Raw genomic sequence first — 18,206 nt, 5'->3', positions numbered from 1 at the left:
TAATGAGATTTTCAAAAACCGTAAACCAAGCCAAATCTAGTGGCACAGGCCTGACATCTTAGGTTCTCAAATAAGCAAGAGGAGGATGAAAGTCTTGCGGTGTGCCTAGGTTAGAGAGTAGGTTCAAGGCCAGCCTGGGCAAACTGAGTGAAAACCTGTCTCACAATCAAAAGTGAAAAGAGGGCTGGGGTGTGGCCCAGTGGTAGAGCACCTGCCTAGAATGTTAGAGACCCTGGTCCCTTACCAATACTGCAAAACAAAAGCCCAGCAATGACAGGTCTGAGAAAAACCCAACCTCGAGGCATTGTAAAACACTGTGGCTCTCACTTCTGAAAAGAAAGCTGGTGGAGGCCACGGTGGGGGGAAAGAGCTTGATGCACAGGCGGGAGGACCATTATTGGAGATGCACAGGCGGGAGGACCATTGTTGGAGATGCACAGGCGGGAGGACCATTGTTGGAGCTCCAGCGTCAGCAGAGAAGACAGGCATCGGGTGCACATCTGCACCCCAGCGCTGGGAGGAGGGCTGGAGGATCCCTGAGCTGAGTGATCTGTGCCCTCCAGTTCAGAGAGAGCCCGTTTCAGAAAAACAATGGCACACACACACACACACATACACACACACACACACACACACACACACACACACACACACACACACGTGGAAGCAGATGACCCCCTGTTAGACAGGCAGGACCCTGAGTATGCGCTGGGGATGTCGGCTTGGGAACTCCAGACAGGAAGGAGAGCTCTCTGAGCCTGTGGGACTGCGAGTAGCTTTTGTCTCTGTATGTTTATCTAAGTGTATTTTCTCATTAGGAAAACTAGAAAATTAATTTGTATTCATTCTGTAATAAATAATTAAAAGACACATTTACATAAGCCCAGAAAGGTATGAAAACAAATGTAAACAGGAGTTATTTATATCTGGGTGGTGGGATGTGATGATTTTTTTTTTAAAATATGGATAATTAAAACCGTTACTTTTTTCTTTTGTTGTATGCTGGTTCGTTGGTTGGATTTGACACACAGTCTCTCCGTGGGCCAGGCTGGCCTGGAACTCACTATGTGGTTCAGGCTGGCTTTCACCCGGCACCATAGGTGCACAGCGCCATGCCCAGCCGGCTTTACATTTCAGCCCTGGAAGGCTGGCCCCTGAGAGCGGCTAGGCCCATGGCCTTTCTGCTTTGGATCTCAGCTTTTAAGGCAGACCAGTAGACAGTGGAATGCAGAGCCCCTAACTGGTGACAGAGGAGAGTGTTCTGATTTCTATTGCGATGTTTCATCCTTTGATGATGTCCATTCTGTGGCAGGAGGTCTGCCCTAGTGAGGGGCATAGACAGCCCAGCAGTCAGAGGGGTGCAGACACAGATGTCAATTATTTCTGCCAGTTTGCTTCCTTGACGTCTAACTGCATCCCTCTAACTGCTCGTGACGTGGACTTGGAGAAGAGAGTGACAGCCCCGAGAGCAGTGGTGGTGCTGGCTCTCAAGTTTCTCTGGTTCACCCATTCTTGCTTCCCAGCCACTCAGAAAGGGCCTGGCCCCACCAGCCCTCCCCCAGGGTTTCCATTCTTCCCAGAGTCTGGCTCTCCAGGAGAGTTACGTGGGGCCGCTGACCCCTCTGCTGAAGATGGACTGTCTGGGACCTTCTGTGAGGGGGCCCTCCTCTCTTCTAGCGCACAGGAGGCTGGAGCAAGAGTGTCACTGCAAGTTGGGGACAATCTGGGCTACAGAGCGGGCTTAAGGTCAGCCTGAGCTATGGAAAGAGTTTCAAACCAGTTGGAGATACCGAGTGAGACCCCGACCTTATCTCAAGCAAGCAAGCAAGCAAACCAATAATAAGAGAAAAACAAAATCCAAGAAACAACCAACAACAAAGTCCTCACTCGGGTGAGCCTGGTGTCTAATAACAGCTGCAGACATTTGGAAACAGTGGCCAGGGCACTGCTGAGCATCCTGCAGCACTCAGGACAGCTCCACCTCAACCCGAGGTGGGAGGCAGCTCCCAACAGCCGGCTTGGTTACCAGCACAGCACCAGCCCCACCGCAAGGGGCAGGCTGTGCACCAAACAAAGACAGCTAAAGTCACTTGCAGCCCCTTCTAACTACTATCAGTAGTTAGAAGTCAGTGCCAGTCTCGGCCCCTTGGTCCCCATCATTCAATCAGCTAGCTCCCCAGGCCCCCCCACTTTCTAGATAAGGCACTGAGGCTTGCTGGGAGTGCCCGTCTCAGGCCAAAAAGTGCGAGGGTGAGGTGGTAGGACCTCTCCTGGCCACCTCAAGGCACCCTGTCCTGTGGAGTGAGGGCGTGGCAGGCACCCCAGAAAGATGCACACAGCCTGCGTGGAAGTACATCGCAAAGGTGGGCCGGGCGACGACGCGAGGAGCTGGTGCGCAGGCGCCAGGAACTCCAGGTTGAGAGGGACCTAGAGGGAGGCAGAGGCTTACGCCTTTTGTACTCTGACCCACGGTCCAACCAGCGATGGAGGCGGACTCACCTGGATGCTGTTCTCTTGCAGGTTCAGGTAGCGGGTGTTGACAGGGATGCTGGCAGGCACCTCCGCCAGCTCCCTCCGTGTGCAGATCACCCTGCTGGCCTGGTTGCTGCAGGAGCAGGCTGCCGGGCAGGAGGTGGCTGGTGGGGACCCTCCTCCAGCAGCTGCGGTCACGGCCACACCGCCCCCACCGGCTCCCAGGGGTGGGGAAAAGAGCCACAGGAGCAGGAGAGCCCCGTGGGGCCAGGACATCCTACCAGGCGGCAGCAGGGGACACAGGGAACCACGGGTGTGGGCTTGCGCCATTCTCAATGTTCATACTCCGAGGGCACGCTGGGGGGCTGTGGGAGGAGAGAAGATGTTGACCATTAAGTGTCAGGGACTCAGGTTGCTCGAAACTCCGCCAGAAGCCCCCACCCCTGCCCAGAACCAAAGATACAGGGACCTGGTCTGTCTGTGCTGGGCCCATCTTCTCCTGGGCCATTCTGCAGACAGAATAACTGAGGCCGGCAGAGAACATTTGCACCCAAGGTCACTTGGTCAGTAAATGGCAAAGTCAGCTAGACTGAAACTTAGATGGTGCCAAGCCTGGGGGTGCAGGGCTGCTTTCTCAGGGGCTCAGGAGGCGAGGCAGGAACACTGAAAGTTCCAGACTAGCCTGAGCTAGAGAGTACATCTAAGGCCAGCCTGGGCACCACTGTAAGACCTTGTTCAAACCAAAAAGACGACATGTAGCTGAATGGAAGAGCACATTCCCAATGTCCAAGCCCTTGGCCCCATCCCCAAAGCTTAATTTTTTTTTTTAAATTGTCTTTGCATTGATTTAAGTTAGACAGGTAAGTATGCAGGGATGGAGGGACAGACAGACAGAGGCAAAAGCTCTGCCAGGGTGAAGCACAAAGCTGACGGACTCCCATCACACCCAGGCACACCCCTGGGAGGCAGCCTCCCACCTCTCTGCCCCTCTCCTAATGTCTCCTCCCAGGTATGACAGCACTAGTCCCAGGGCCCAGCGCTAGATTCCCTCCTTCCCACCCTGGACCATCCGTCACTCCTCTCGGGCCCTGTCCTGCCCTAGACTTAAAGAGAGGTCAGGAGGTGGCTGGGTTCTGGGAGGAGGTGGACCCTGTGGCAGCACAGTTGGAGACCACGGGCAGTCTTAAGATTGCAGGTGCTCCGAGGGAACAGCCTATGGCGGGATCTGTGCCAGCAACTGTCGCAGGATGGAGGCCGAGGGAGCTGACCGAGTGGGAAGGGGCAGTAGGGACCTCCATGTGTGTCAGTTGTCACTGCCCCCATCCAGCCAGTCTCCTGCTTTCCCTAGCCTCAGGGGGGGGGGGGAAGGAGGCAGGCTAACCGAATGGCGCGCAGGAAGGATGGTACCTGCAGCCAGCACAGCAGGCGCCCTTTCAATGCATCAGCCACTCCTGCCTGTGGAAGGCGGAAGCTGCTAGGTTGTGTGCCAGGCCATCTCAAGGCCCACTGGGTGGCAGAGGGGGGTTTGCCTCTGCCTTCCAATGTCCCCCTCCACACAGTGTCCCCGAGTGCTCACACACATAGTCCCATGAGACTGGAAGGGGGTCCCCATAAACACGATACCCACCCACTCACACAAACAGAAGGGACAGACACACCCTCGCACATGGCCTCTCCAATCCATGGACGCAGGGCTGCCCCCCCCCGCAGGTGTGCATGAGCACGCGCAAGCGCACGTACACACACACACACACACACACACATTCCTGCAGCCTCCAAGATTTTAACCCAGATAGAAATGTGTGTGCCGCTGTGTGTTTGAGCAAGTGTGTGAGGGCAGGAAATGGAGACAGAGATGGAGACAGAGAGACAACGAGAGATAGAGAGAGACAGACAAAAAGACAGGCAAAAACCGGGACAAAGATAGGCAGAGAGAGACCGTGACAGAGAGCTGAAACAGAATTAGACAAAAAGAGAGACGGATGGAGAGATGGACAGAGAGACTAAGCTGAGATAGCCCGGTACAGACACAGGCCCCCCCCCTGCCTCAGGGCCGGTCACCAGGCCCTGCCTGCACTGGCCTGTCTCAGCAGGGGCTGTGGGGTCTTTGTTCCCACACGTGTGGTCAGTGAGCTTTCTCCTCAGTCCACCCCGGGTCTACTGTCCCCACTTCCTGAGACTCTGCTATGACCAGCCCCTACCCTCTAAGCCTAGGAGCTGCTGCGGTGCTCACTGAGCCCACCATCCCCCAGGCCAGCACCCGGGTCTCCTCCCCCACCGAGACTTCTGCAGCAGCTCCCTCCTTCTCCTCCCGCCTCTCCTGACACCACCTCCTTGCCCTTGTCTCCCTGCTCCTAGAGCAAACACACTGAGGGACACTCACCCTGGTGGCTTGGCTTCCGACGGCCTTCTCTCTGTGCCCCAGGCCCCCCCTCCGCATGTCTGCAGTTACCCCGAGGCCACCCCAGCTTCCTATTGCTTCCCGTTGAGCTTGTGCTGGGGGGGGCGCAGGGGCTTTTTGGGTCTCCCTGCACCCCCCCCTCGTCTGTCGCCCTTCCCACCCTCTAGGGGAGCCTGGCCTTCTTCTCTTGACCACCACACTAGCAAGCCCTTGCCTCCTCCGGTCCTGTACCCCCCACCTAGTCCACCCCCCACACCAGCTTCCTTTCTCTCCACTCGCAGACCCAGCCTCGGCCCCTCTCCCCAGCTCCCCAACTCTGTCTTGCCTCCCTGAGGACCACCAGACCCCTCGTCTGTCTATCCTCCTCCTCCACTGCCCGTCACCCTGTCATTGCGGGGAGCCTGGCTCGGTCAGGTTCCTACAGTCTGTCTGTCCTGCCCCTCTCCCAGCTCTGCTTCTCTCCCTTTCTCTGCGATTACGATTTCTAGTCACACGGCAGTGCAGAGCCCAGCTCGCTCCCTCCCCGCCCCCTCCCTCCTTCTTTCTCTCCTTCCAGCGGGGAGGGCGCTCCCTCCCTCTTTCCCTCCACCCTCACTCAACTCCCCCCTCCCGGCTAGCTCAGCCAGGGGGTGGCCTCCCCCTCCCCCGCTAATCAAAGGCTCCGTTATCTAATTAACCCGTTGGTTCTGGGCAGTCAGGGAAGGTCGGGGGAAGCGGGGGAGGAAGGTTGGCGGCTGTGCTGCCAGGGGAGAGGGCTTTGGACTGTGCCAAGCTAGAGCCTCGTGGCACACACACACAGCAGCCTCAGCTGCAGAACCAGGCTGGGCCACATGGACTCCTGCATCCTCAGGGTCCATCCTGGGTCTCGGCACCCATGCATCTGCTCTAGGACTCTGATTTGACCCCGTTTCAATATATTACCCAATCTATCTATGCCAGCCAACTTAGGCCCATATTACCATCACCCTGTCTTTCACTTGGGGCCAGCACCCATTCTTGCCACAAAGAAAGCTACCCCTGGTGCTCCTCATCTACCCCACCTCATCTACAGCCTGACAGCCACCTCCGGGTGCCCTCTGCAGAACAGGCTGGGAAGCTACTGCTTATCCACTTCATGCATCTCTTCATCTATCCATTCTTCCACTCTCCACACTACATTCATCTGCCCAACCACGTACCACCCACCACCCACTCCCTCATCTGTGGATCCATCCATCCAATCCACACACCCACACTCTACTCATCTGTCCTTCATTCCATCCACTCTCCATATATCTATCCTTCCGTCCACCTGTCTGTTCCTCTCTTTGTCCATCCATCATCCATCCGTAAATTCACTTATCTCTATATCCATTCATCCATCCCTTTAGCTATCTCTCCATTCTTATCCATTTATTTGTTCATCCATGCATTTATATCTCTCTAACCATCCCTATAGGCACGTATTCATCTATTTCCCATCATCCGTCCGTCCATCCGTCCACCCATCCACCCATCCATCTCTTTGTCTCTGCCTGCCTATCACCCCTCCATTTCCCCACCCTCTATCCTAAACCTGTTTCTGAAGCCCGCACTATGTGCCAGGCACCGAATCAGATGCCAACAAATGTTTGTGCATGGGTACAAGGCTCAGCAAGTGGAAGTAGTGCCATTAGAGCTCTGGGAAGGGGCAGGGGCTCTGGGTTGGATCCCCGAATCTGCCTTTTCTTCCATCTGGCCTCAGTTTCTGAGTTCTGGTGTCCTCCACTGTGAGGATGCTAATACAGGTGTGGCTGGAGGTGGGAAGAGTACTGATCATAGGCACTCCTGTCTCCACACTAGAGAGCTCACGCGCAGCTAGCTCCTGAGCTGACCACCACCTCCATCTTCCTGGACTTCTGTTGTCCTCCACACTGTGTCTGGCTCCACAGGTGGCCAGAGGGACCCTGTCAACATAGCAGCCAGATCCCACCCCGTGCTGCTTAGGGCTCTCATACAGACAAAGGTGAAGTGCCCACTCCTCAGTCCGCCTCTGCTTTGACCTCGCTAGGAGGGCTGAGCTCCAGCCTGGGGGTCAGGGGCGGCTCTGTGGTTGCTCTTCCCTCTGCCTGCACCCTCTGCGATGTTGCATTCTCAGCAGATGATGCCCGGTACCTTTTCTTCCTCCCTCTGTAAGCTGCCACCTGACCTCTCCGACCACACCTACTGGAAAACAGATTCACCGAGAGTGGCGGCCACATCTGCTTTGGTCTCTGTTTCTGAGACCTGTGATGGAGCCTGGTACGCTCAGCAAGTGCCAGGTGAGAGAAGGGATGGACACGTTGCTGTGGACATTTGGCTGTGCACACTTTCTGGGTTATATCTCTGCTTCTTGTCACAGACACACCTGCCAACCAGTCCAGGTACACTGTAAGATTGCTCAAGTCAGACACACCAGCCTGGGACTTCCTCCCACCTGAGGTCTTCCCCTGTCCGCAGGAGGTCACTGCCTTTGGCTGAACACCTGTGTCCCATGTCTTTTCCTTCCCTCCCTGCCACAGTGCCACCTGGTTTGCTAGATCCCAATACATTTCTGTGCGATTATTATTCTCCAAACAACTTGTAACAGGGGAGTCTCGTCCTTGCTCGGAACCAGAACCTGCCCGTGGAGCTCCTTGCTGACCAAACTAGAGCAGCTGGATCACAGGCCAGCTGCTTTTTCTGAGTGTGTACCTGAGCTAGTTCCAGGCACAGGCTCACCACACACAGCAGCGCCCCCAGGGTACATTACCAGCACAGACACCACACCCTTCTGCTGTGTTTCTTGAGGCAAAAGCTGTTCTCTAGGCAGCAGCCCTCTCAGAACTGCTGGCATCCCCATTCATAAACAGAGAAACTGAGGCCCGGATGGGTCTAGACACTGGCTCAACGTTGACTGTAGAGTTAAAAAAGAAGCTAGGCATAGAGGCACAGGCTTGTTATCCTAGCTCTGCAGAGGCCGAGTAGGAGAATGGCAAGTTCAAGGCCAGCCTGGGCAACTTAATGAGATTCTTCCTTTAAAGGGGAAAAAAAAGAGGGCTGGGGGCGTAGCTCAGCAGCAAAGCACCTGTCTAGAATACACCAGTGATGGGCTGGGGGTGTGGCTCAGTGGTAGAGCTCCTGCCTAGTCTGCAAAAAGTCCAAGGTTCCATTTCAAGTACTGCCAATGCGCGCGCCCGTGCACACATAGGGACACACACACACACACACACACACACACACACACACACACACACACACATATCTGGGATGAAAGTTCCATGGGTAACGTGCTTGTTGAGTTCTGTCGCCAGAAGCCATGTAAAGTTAGACTTGGTGATGTGTTTGTCACCCCAGGACTGAGTGGGTGGAGCCAGGATCCTTGGGCTTGCAGTCAGCCAGTCTAGCCCAATAGCTGAACTCTGGGCCAATGGAAGACCTTGCTTTAAAACAAGGTGCATGGGGTTGATGAGGTGGCTTAGTGGGTAAAGCTGCCTGCGGCCTGCCTGGGGATCTGAGCTTGGTGGAGGGGGACAGACTCCCGCAAGCTGTCCTCTGACCGCATGTGCACAAGCACACAATGACAAACAAATGCTAAAAAAAAAAAAAAAAAAAAGGAATACCAAAAACCAAACCAAAACTATAAAAAACTAAATCCACTGTGCGGATCTGAGGAACACCGAAGCTGCTGACCTCTGGCTTTCACAGGCTCTCTCTCTCTCTCTCTCTCTCTCTCTCACACACACACACACACACACACACACACACACACACACACAGCATCCAGGTTGTCCCAGAGTCCACCTACTTGACTGGGCTGACTTACTGACAAGCCCATGATCCTCGGGGAGTCATGGGACTCCAGAGACCACAGTGGCAGGTCCCCCAGAGGTCACTGGGGTGTAAGCCAGCCAAGGAGTCCACCAGTAGCCAGCTACAGCCCTCTCCATCCTTTTTAGTTCCGGGGTGCCCAGCACAGCCTGTGGGGGTCAGCCATGGTCCCACTTACAGATCTCAGAGGGTCTGAGACACTGGCTATGGCCAGGCAGGACTGTGACTAGGTACCATGCCCTGGCCAGGCCTTGAATGGGCAGATCCTGAGGAACAGAGAATTCAGACAGCTGAGCAGGATGGAGTGGGGCCGAGGATAGAGCCTAGAGATTCCTAGAGTCAGGTGCTCAAACAAGGTGCTAAGCCATCGACACCGCTGCCGCCCAGCCCAGCTCAGGGACATGTCTTGGGCACAGTGCCTGAGAGGATTCAGGCAGATGGCAGATCGGAACTCGGGGGCCCAGGAGAGGCGGGGTGAGGAGAAAAGGGAGGCAGGAAGCACCTGTCGGCCACACTCCGGTGCCCTAGTCAGGTGAAGACAAGAGAGGAAACTGCTGTACGGTAGCGAGAGGGGTGGAGCCAGAGCTAAAGGACAGGTGGGCGGAGAGGTGGTACAGCCGGGACGGCGGGACACGTCTTCCTAGACAGCAGTCCTAAGCAAGGCTGGGGCGGGGCAGAGGCGTGGGCTCAGGGCGGGAGGAAATAAACGCAGGCCTGTCCCTCTCAGCCACTGCATGTCCCTGTCCCCAGGGCTCTCCACACAGCCCTGAGCATTGGTGCTGGGAGCCCAGGGCCACTCAGGTGTCCCCAGCACAGCTCAGTGATGGCTGGTCTGTAGCAGGAGCTGTCTTCCCCTCAGATAGCCATGGCAGTGGGCCTGGCTTTGCCCTGCCTTCTCCCAGCCTTGGGCTATGATCTGCCCCAACTCTGCCGTCTATTCTGGTGACATGTCACCAAGCCTTTATCTGTAGCAATTTCCCGGTCTTGCATCTGTCTGACTCCTATGAGAAGGTGACAGGGAGCAGATCTCTGACCTCTCCTCCCATGCTGGCATCTGCGTTCACACCACTGAGCACACAGGGCAGAGGTACACCACACTGACTCACACGAAAGTATGAGCCAGTGGTGTCAAGAGTGTGCAGGAGTCTCCTCCAGTCAGGTAGGGCTGTCCCAGCAGAAGCCTGGAGACCCAGGGCACAAGCCAGGAGGCGGTGATGGAAGGAGGGCAAGTCAGGCGGAAGGACCCAGGCGTGCAGAGGGACATGGTGTGTGCGTGTTGTTCACACACTACTCTCTGGTCTGTGGAGCCCAGCTCGGGTGCAGAGGTAATGAAGGAGGTGGGGGTGCTGGCTTCCTTCATCCCAAGCAGGCTACTGGGAACCGTTACAGGAAGGGACAGGTAACTGAGCCCTGGGGGACATCTCTTCTGCCTAGAAGTCAGAGCTGAGGTGACGGGGGGGGGGGGGGGGGGGGGGGAGGGGTGAAGGATGAAAAGACAGTAAACAAGCAGAACCAGCAGAACCAAGAGGCAGTAGAGGCGAGGAATGGGAGAACCATCAGGGAGATGCTCAGGGCATGCAGCTGCGCAAGGGTAGAGACATAACCCTAGGCCCAGCAGAGGCAAGAGACTCAGAAAAGGAAGATGAAGCCTGAGTTTGTTGGTTCAAACCTGACCTTGGCACTCAGGAGGTGGAGGCAGGAGGATTTCTCTGAGTTCCAGGCCAATCTTGGTTGCACAGCAAGATCCTGTCTCAACCCTTTGTAAATAAGAAACAACAAACAAACAGACTGGGGGTGTGGCTCCGTTGGAGTACGCTTACCTAGCGGTCTGGAGCCAGTCTGTTCCGTCTGACTAAACCACACAGGGAGACGTGGCACCTGCCTCTCACCCTAGCTTGGGAAGGAGAGGCTCGAGGGTCAGGAGTTCAAGGTCATTCTCAGCTCTACAGGGTGTGTAAAGCCAGTGTGGATTGCTTGAGACCCCTGCCTCAAAATAATAGCAAAAAGAAAAAAAAATGTGGCACGCTCTTGCCCTGGGCTGCCATCAATCTGGCCTTGCTGTCCCTCTCTCACTGCCTCTCCTGGGCGTGAATGAGCAGTTCCCTGTGACAGAGAGCTGGAGGTTAGGGATGGGGACTCAGCAGCAAGGCAGGGACCTACTACCTACGGAGCAGGGCAAAGTATAAAAATTTTATAAAAATCCTATCATAGCCCTGTCCCAGCTCCATGATGGAACCCAGGGGCCACCAACCACAGCTGGCCACTGTGACTGCAGGCTGAGCTTCAGTTTGAAATTCTCCTGCCTCAGCCTTCTGTGTGCCATGATGATGGGCGTATGGAGTTTGTCATCCAACTGAGGAGGATTTAAATGTCAGTGGCCACATGTGGTAGCAGGAAAGATGGCTTGGTGTGTCCGACCATGGTGGGACATGGTCTCCTGTAGGGCAGAGCCACAACAGCCCAGTTTGCTGTCATTCTGAAGCCTGGTGGTGTGGCCAGTCTGTATGTGGACACCCCCACACAAGAGGGTCGATCGACTTCCAGACCCCTCTTCCTTCGATAGAGAGGAAATGATTACACCTGAAGCTTGGCAGGAAAGGCCACTGAAAGCATGGCTATTGCTGAGGCCTGAGCAGGTGGCCTGTCCCAGTCTCTCGAAAAGGCTACTGGGCCTGTTTCTGGGTTATGCGTCGTATTTTCTGTGGAGTGCTGTGCCTAGCAGCTTGCTGGGCTGCTCCATATCCTGTCATCAACGTTTGTCAGACAGGGGCAAGAGGACTGCCGGGTTTGAGTCAAACTTGTCTCAAAGAGAAGGACAGACCAGAGACAGCAGTGAGAGTCAGGAAAGTCCTAAAGTCATGAGAGCCACAGCAGACTTTTCCAGACACACATGAGTATCCCAACTGCCTGGGGCTCCTCCATGCAGGCTCCAAGGATGAGGGTTCTGTGTTTCCTAAAATGGCAGCCAGAGGCCATCAGTATCCCACACCCCCTACTCTCCACACCTGTGAGAGGAAGAATGAAGCCCCCACCCCCTGTCCAGGACAATGGGAGGCTGTGGCTCAGTGTAGGCTGTGTTTGAACTTAACTTGCCATCATGTGTCCTTGGAAAGGGGTGGACCAAGGCCTTACCTGTTCACAGGGGACATCCTATTTCTTCAGTGGCCTCCTGATAAGACCTGTTTGTAAGTAAACACCTTCCTCCATCTCTTAGACTGTGTCCTGGGAGGGGAGAGGGGGTGTGTAGGAGCCGGATGGAGCCCAGACTTAGTGATCCCTCCCTGACAGTCTATAAAGATGACACTGTTTGGTGGACATTCAAGACGACAGGTGCAGTGTGGGCCCTCGATGATGGCTTTATTCAAACGTACCCTTCATATCTATTTCTTTATTTAGGTCTTACGACGTGACCCAGGCTGACCTCAAGCTCATGGCAATCTCCCTGCCTTAGACTCTTGGAAAAGTGATGACTCTCGCTGGGGAGAAAGACGGCTTTCCCTCATTCCACGACTCGGGCCTTGGCCCGTAGGTAATTCCATTATTTCCAAATGAGCAGAACTCCATTTGTTGGAGAGTGGATCCCCTGGAACACAGTCCGGGTCTCCTTCCTACAAGAGACTCCCAACACACAGACTGTCAAAGCTCAAACCTGCACCACCACAATCAGCCCGAGCATCCAGCCCTCTTGATGGGCATGAGCAAGCGAGAGAGACAGAAAGCCCCAAGTTATGGGACCTTCCTGCTGTTGTTTTAAGCATCGAGGATTGGGGCTGGTGAGGTGGCCTAGCAGGCTTAGCTATACCTGAGGAACTGAGCTCCATCCTGGAGCCCATGGAGTGAAAGGGAAGAAAAGACACACACCAGCTGTCTTCTGACCTCTGCATGCACAATCCCAATAGCTAAATACATGTAATTGTTAAAAATAATAAAGTATTAAGGGGGCTGGAGACATGGGCTCGGTGGTTAAGAGTAACTGCTCCTTTTGAAATGGACCCAGGTTCAGTTCCCAGCACCCCCATGGCAGCTCCCACCCATCTGTAAATCAGTTCCTGAGATCTAATGCCCTTTTCTGACTCCTTAGGCACCAGATAGGAATGTGGACATATGTGCAGACAAAACACACACACGTGACTCTTAAAAAAGTATTAAGCACTAAGAATTGACCTCAGGGCTTCTTGCCTATAGGCAAGCATTTTACCACTAAGCCACACCCCCAGCTTCACTCACTGGTAGATTCTAGACAGGTATTCCACTGTTGAGTCATGCCCCCACTGGGAGATTCTAGGTAGATGCTCTTACCACTGAGCCACACCCCAGTCCCTCACTGGGGGTTCTAGGCAGGGGCTCTACCATGAAGCCACACCCCAGCCCCTCGCTGGGGGTTCTAGGCAGGGCTCTACCACTGAGTCACACCCCAGCCCCTCACTGGGGGATTCTAGGCAGGGGCTCTACCACTGAGCCACACCTCGCCCCACACTGGTGGTTCTAGGCAGGGGCTCTACCATGAAGCCACACCCCAGCCCCTCGCTGGGGGTTCTAGGCAGGGGCTCTACCATGAAGCCACACCCCAGCCCCTCACTGGGGGATCCTAGGCAGGGGCTCTACCATGAAGCCATGCCCTCAGAACACTCTAGGTACTTGTTTTACCACTGAGCTATGCCCCAGTCCTCTTTTTAATTTTTTCTGGATTAATTTTTACTATTTTGTTTTGCCCACATGTATGTCTGTGTACTACACTCATGCTTGGTGCCCAAGGAGGTGGTAAGCCTCAACGTGAGTGCTGGGAATCAAATCTAGGTCCTTGCAAACACAAGACATGCTCTTAACCACTGAACCAGCTCTCCAGCTCAAAGAAGGGGATATATTTGTTTTGTTTTTGTTTTAGTTTTGGAGACTGAATTTCTCTTATGCAGCCAGGCTGTCCTCAAACTCAGAGATCTGCCTGCCTCTGTTTCCCAAGTGCTGGGTGGGATTAAAGGGTGCACCAGCCATTCAGGCCCTCCCCTTTTTTGTTATCTTGAGACAGGGTCTTGCTAAGTGGTCTAGACTAGCTTTGAATTTGTCATCCTCCCCCCTCAGCCTCCCAAGTGGCTGAGATGACCGGTCAGCGCCACCAGGCCAGGGTAAGATTCTTAATGTCTTTTTAGAATTCCAAATGTTCACGACTTTCCCAACTCTGGGCCTCCGATCTGCTGTGTAAAGCAGTGGTTGCAGCTGACATGGCAGTCTGCAGGTAGGGGAGGCCTCTGGGAGAAGGCACCTCGTATGTATGGGCTCCAGTTTCTCCTGTCAGACTTGACGTGATGGCAGTGTCTCCCTTCTAGGGTTACTACAAGAAGTGGAGGGAATCCCCATGAATCTTGGCACAGGGCTAGCTCTGGAGGCGCCCCCGAATGCTGCTATGACTACACCAGGCTCATGTCCTAGCCAGGCAAGAGCAGGCCAGCTTCCTTCTGCTCCTCCCCCAGCGCCCCCATGGAGCTTCCCACTTTCCCCGCAGAGTCTAGACAAGAACTCCCTCTGGGACTAAGCTCACAAAGCTAGGACCTCCCTGCTGCTCCAGCTCCTCACAGCTCTGGGATGGGCTCCTGCCTGTCCTATATCACAGCCCTCCTTGCCCATCTCTAGGTCTTTGCAGCCCTTTCATCCCCACCTACCATGGCAACAGCCTAATGTGTGTTTCCAGGCAACAAGGGGCATCCTGCCACTGTAGTTAACTCTTTTGCCATCCTCTGTCTGGCAAAACCACCCTAGCCTCAGGACCAGGAAATGAAGGCAAAAGGCTTCTTCTCAGCAGGGAGGGAGAATCCTGAAGCTTCAACCTAAGCATATGTTCCCTATAGGGCTCCAGAGAGAACATGGGTGAACTAATACAGGCTGGCCATGGCCACCCCAGCAAAGGGCCCAGCATCTGCCTCCTGACCTAGCGGTGAGACCAAGTGACAATCTTCCTTGTTCTCCTGTTCTCCAATCCCACTCAAAGATACAGTTATCCTTTGCCCCAGGGAAGCCTCACTTGCCACTGGCGTGAGCTGACACAGGGAATGGGACTGCTGGGTGTGCGGCTGGTGCCCTATTGACAGTCAGTGGAGGAAGGGAGATCATAAACGACACGGTAGCTTCTTGCAGGCTCCAGGAAGATCCCAACCTTGGGAAACTGCACGTGGGCTCTTGTCCAGTTAAGGGACTCGTCCTGTCCTTGGCACAGGAGGTGGCAGCTTCTTTCCCTGCCCCAGCACTTCCCTCTCTTGCTCTTTAAGCACCTGTTGTTTGGGGATAGAGTCTCACTACACAGTCCTGCCTAGCTTGTCATAGGTGCACCACCCTCCTGACCAGGCCCAGGGACAAGTCAGGGACTTGGGAGACCCTGGAAAGGAAGCAGAAATGGGGGCTGGACCTCCCAGTGCTGGCACCAGAAAAGGCTGACAGGTATCCAGGAAGGTGCCAGCCCCTGGAAAGCGCAGATAGATGAAGGCAAGGTGATGCCTAAAACCTAGCTGAGAAGACAGGGTGGTCACTGAGAAGATGGGGAGGCCACTGATGCTGGGGGAGGAGGCCCTGGCTGGAAAGCAGAGTCCAAGCCTGAGCCAGGGCATCCATGCAAGAGGCCACACAGAGCATCCTCTGCAGCAGAGCAGCTTCCACGTGGACTCTGATGTTGCGCCTGCGCTCTGCCTGCCAGCTGTTAGGGGCCCTTGGAGCCTGAGGTCTCACTTCCACTGTCCTCTGGGGTGACAGATCTTGGCAGAGCTCCCTCCTGGCTTCTGGGGTTTTTAGGGGCACCTGCTGCCGGCTCCCTGGCCCTGGTGTCCCTCTAGCAGTGACACCCTCCCTTCAATCCAGTGGGGTTACTCATCTCTACAGTTGCTGTGGGTGGGGCCGGCTTCAGGGCCTCCTTCTCTGTCTCTGAGAGGAGCATGTGCACAGGAGGGCCTCTGCCTTTGTCCTTCCCTCCAGGGCTCTGTGAGAACAGGCTTCCAAGTGTGGGGATGTCTTTCCTGGTGTGTGTGTGGTGACTGCACACTTTCCTCTGGGCTGATTTGGACTTCTCTCTGCTTCTGGGTGGCAGAATGCTCTCTAGTTCTAGCAGAGGGGTTCATGGGTCTCAGTCTCCCTGAGTCTGTGGTTCTGGGTCTCTGTGCTGGCTCAGTGGGAATCTGTATCCGTTTCCATCTCCCAAATGAATTTTCCTATAAGGGATATTAACCCTTTTTGGTGTGTGTGTGTGTGTGTGTGTGTGTGTGTGTGTGTGTGAGAGAGAGAGAGAGAGAGAGAGAGAGAGAGAGAGATATTCCGTGCAATAAACTCTTGTATGTGTGTCTGTATGGAAGTCATTCCTCACTCTGACTCTCTATACTCCCTTTTGAATGTCTCCCAACAGTCTCTTTTTGGTTTCCCTCTTCTGTGTGTATTTGAATAGTCAGGTGGCTGAGGACCAGAAGGAATCAGAGAAGGCCCAGGGAGAGGAGGCGGCAGGTGGGAAGGGGAAGAGGAAGCCGAGAAATGCAGCTGTGAGCACGGAATAGATGCTCCAAGGAGAGCAAGGAGGGAGACCCAGCAGGCCAAGGTCTTGGTGGGGAGGAGCCGTGGGGAGGGGTGCTGACCGCTGCCTGGATCGGCTACTACCAGCTGCCACTGTAGCCCAGAGTTCCTGTCTGGCGCTGCGCGGCTGGACTTGGGATGTGAGGCGCATAGCAATGGGTGGTGGTGTGGAGGGAGGCGCGGCAGCAGCTCCCAGCTGGGGAGGGGGCGAGGGGCACCCAAGCTCCTCTACTGCCCAGCTGGGGTGCTCCCGGGAGGATTCCCCAGCCTAGGGAAAGTCACCCGAAGCTGCAGGGCAAGGAAGGTCCAGAGGTGGGAGTTCCTAGAGAGGAAAGGGTGCTCAAGAACGTTGAGGGACTCAGAAACTAGCGGGGAGGCTGCTTGGTCCCCTGGCCCAAGAGGTGAGTCCGGGGAAACTGAGCACGGAGACCAGGGAGGGATCCTGGACCGAGACTGAGCCTTTGGCCTAGGATTGACAGCTTGAAGGAAGGAGAGGGTTCTGGAGAGAGAGAATATGAGGTCTAGAGGTGGGTGGGATCTGAGTACCCTGCCTGTGAGGAGACCGGAAGACAGACTTTTGGGGGAAGAAGGGTCACAGAATGGGGCTTCCAAAAGATCTGGGTTGAGGAGCCAGCCAGCAAGGTTAGGGGCTTATGGCAAGGAGAAGAATGGGGCCTAGAAGAGCACAGGCCCAGCTGGGTCTCCAGGAAGGAGGGTGGAGGGACGCCGGGGGTAGAGGGTCGGAGATGGGCCGGATAAGGGGAAGTTAGAAGGCCTCGGAAGAACAGGTGTGATGGAAGCCAGCAATGACTGGGGAGGTCCCCTCGAGAGAGAGAATAGCGCCGAGCAAGCAAGGGTCCCAGGGAGACGTGTGCGAGGACCGCAGATTTGAGGACCGATGCCGGTCAAGGAAAAGGGGTTCCTGAGCGGAGGGAGGGGCAGAGGTGCAGTCAGAGGGAGGAGGATCGTTGATGGGGAGTGGGATCTGAGGCTGCCTCTCTCTCCAATCACCCCCTCTTGGCTTTCCCATGTTCACTTCCCAAACTCCCCGGTTCTCCCCGGTTGCCACGGCAACCGCTCCTGCCAGGCACGGTCACCAAGGAAACCCCGTGCCCGCCTCTCCCCCTCCCCATCGCCCGCACGCCCCCCGGCGGCGGGGAGGAGGGCGTGGGGGAGCAGACTCCCGCCCCGGGCCGCAGCCGGGCAGCCAGCTGCGGTCGCCCAGCCTGGGGCGCCGGTCCAGGTCCGGCCCGCATCCCGGGTCTGCGTCTCCATCCCATCCGGCCCCATCCTGGATCCGCGTCCCTATCCATCCCGGCCCCCTGCCTTGCCTCGACCCCGCGCGCTGCGCGCTGCGCTCAGACTCACCGCGGGCTCCGGGCTCCCGGCGAGGGGCGGCATGCCCCGCGGGGTCCGCTCGGGGCGCGGGGCCTGGGCCGGGGGCGTCCTCGGGGTCGCGGCTCCGCCCCCGCCCGGCCCGCAGCCCGCCCGCGCTCCGCGCTCGCCGCCTGCCAGCCTGGCCGCCGCCCGCCTCCTCCGCGGCCCCGCCGCTCCCCCCACCCACCCCCCCAGGCCCCGGCCCGGCCCGGCCCCCGCTCGGACGGTGCGGCAGCCGCCGAGAGCAGCCGAGAGTCCCGTGGACGCGAGCGGAATACTGATGCTGGTGGGGAGCGGGAGGAGGAGGGAGGAGAAGGGAGGGCGCCGAGGGGAGAGTGGCCGGGGAAGCTGGGGAGGGAGGGCAGAAGAGGCGGCGAGGAAGGGGGAGGGGGCACGGGGAGGGAGAGGGGAGAGGGAGGATGGAGGGAAGGGGAGCCAGAGCCGAGAAGGGGGGGAGGGAGCAAAGGAAGAAGGGAGGGAGGAGGAGAGGGAAGAAGGAAGGAGAAGGGAAAGAAAGGGGAGTGGAGAAGAGAAGGGGTTCTAGGGGAAGAGGGAAGGGAAGCAGCGGTGTGGTAGAGGGAAAAGGGAGCTGGGGCTCGAACTTGAA

General features: G+C 56.2%; 1 protein-coding gene across 2 annotated transcripts in view; it reads right to left on the bottom strand.

Moving 5' to 3' along the window:
* The window catches only part of Lrrc4b (leucine rich repeat containing 4B), a 32,213-nt gene extending 14,423 nt beyond the window's left edge, over positions 1-17,790 (bottom strand). The window contains exons 1-2 of one of the 2 annotated variants that reach the window (XM_075953149.1): positions 17,591-17,790; positions 2,500-2,837 (exon numbers count right to left, since the gene is read on the bottom strand). In XM_075953149.1, the coding sequence (XP_075809264.1) occupies positions 2,500-2,802 (303 nt within the window). In that variant the 5' untranslated portion in view covers positions 2,803-2,837; positions 17,591-17,790. Of the gene's footprint in view, positions 1-2,499; positions 2,838-4,855; positions 5,355-17,590 lie in introns of those variants that run through there. The other variant, XM_075953150.1, reaches the window with a different exon arrangement.
* Between the last annotated feature and the right edge of the window lie 416 nt (positions 17,791-18,206).

Source organism: Microtus pennsylvanicus, chromosome 18 (genome assembly GCF_037038515.1).
Source record: "Microtus pennsylvanicus isolate mMicPen1 chromosome 18, mMicPen1.hap1, whole genome shotgun sequence".
Taxonomy (NCBI): Eukaryota; Metazoa; Chordata; class Mammalia; order Rodentia; family Cricetidae; genus Microtus; species Microtus pennsylvanicus.
Note: the sequence above shows the minus strand (reverse complement) of the source record. Positions and strands in the feature narration are given on the sequence as shown.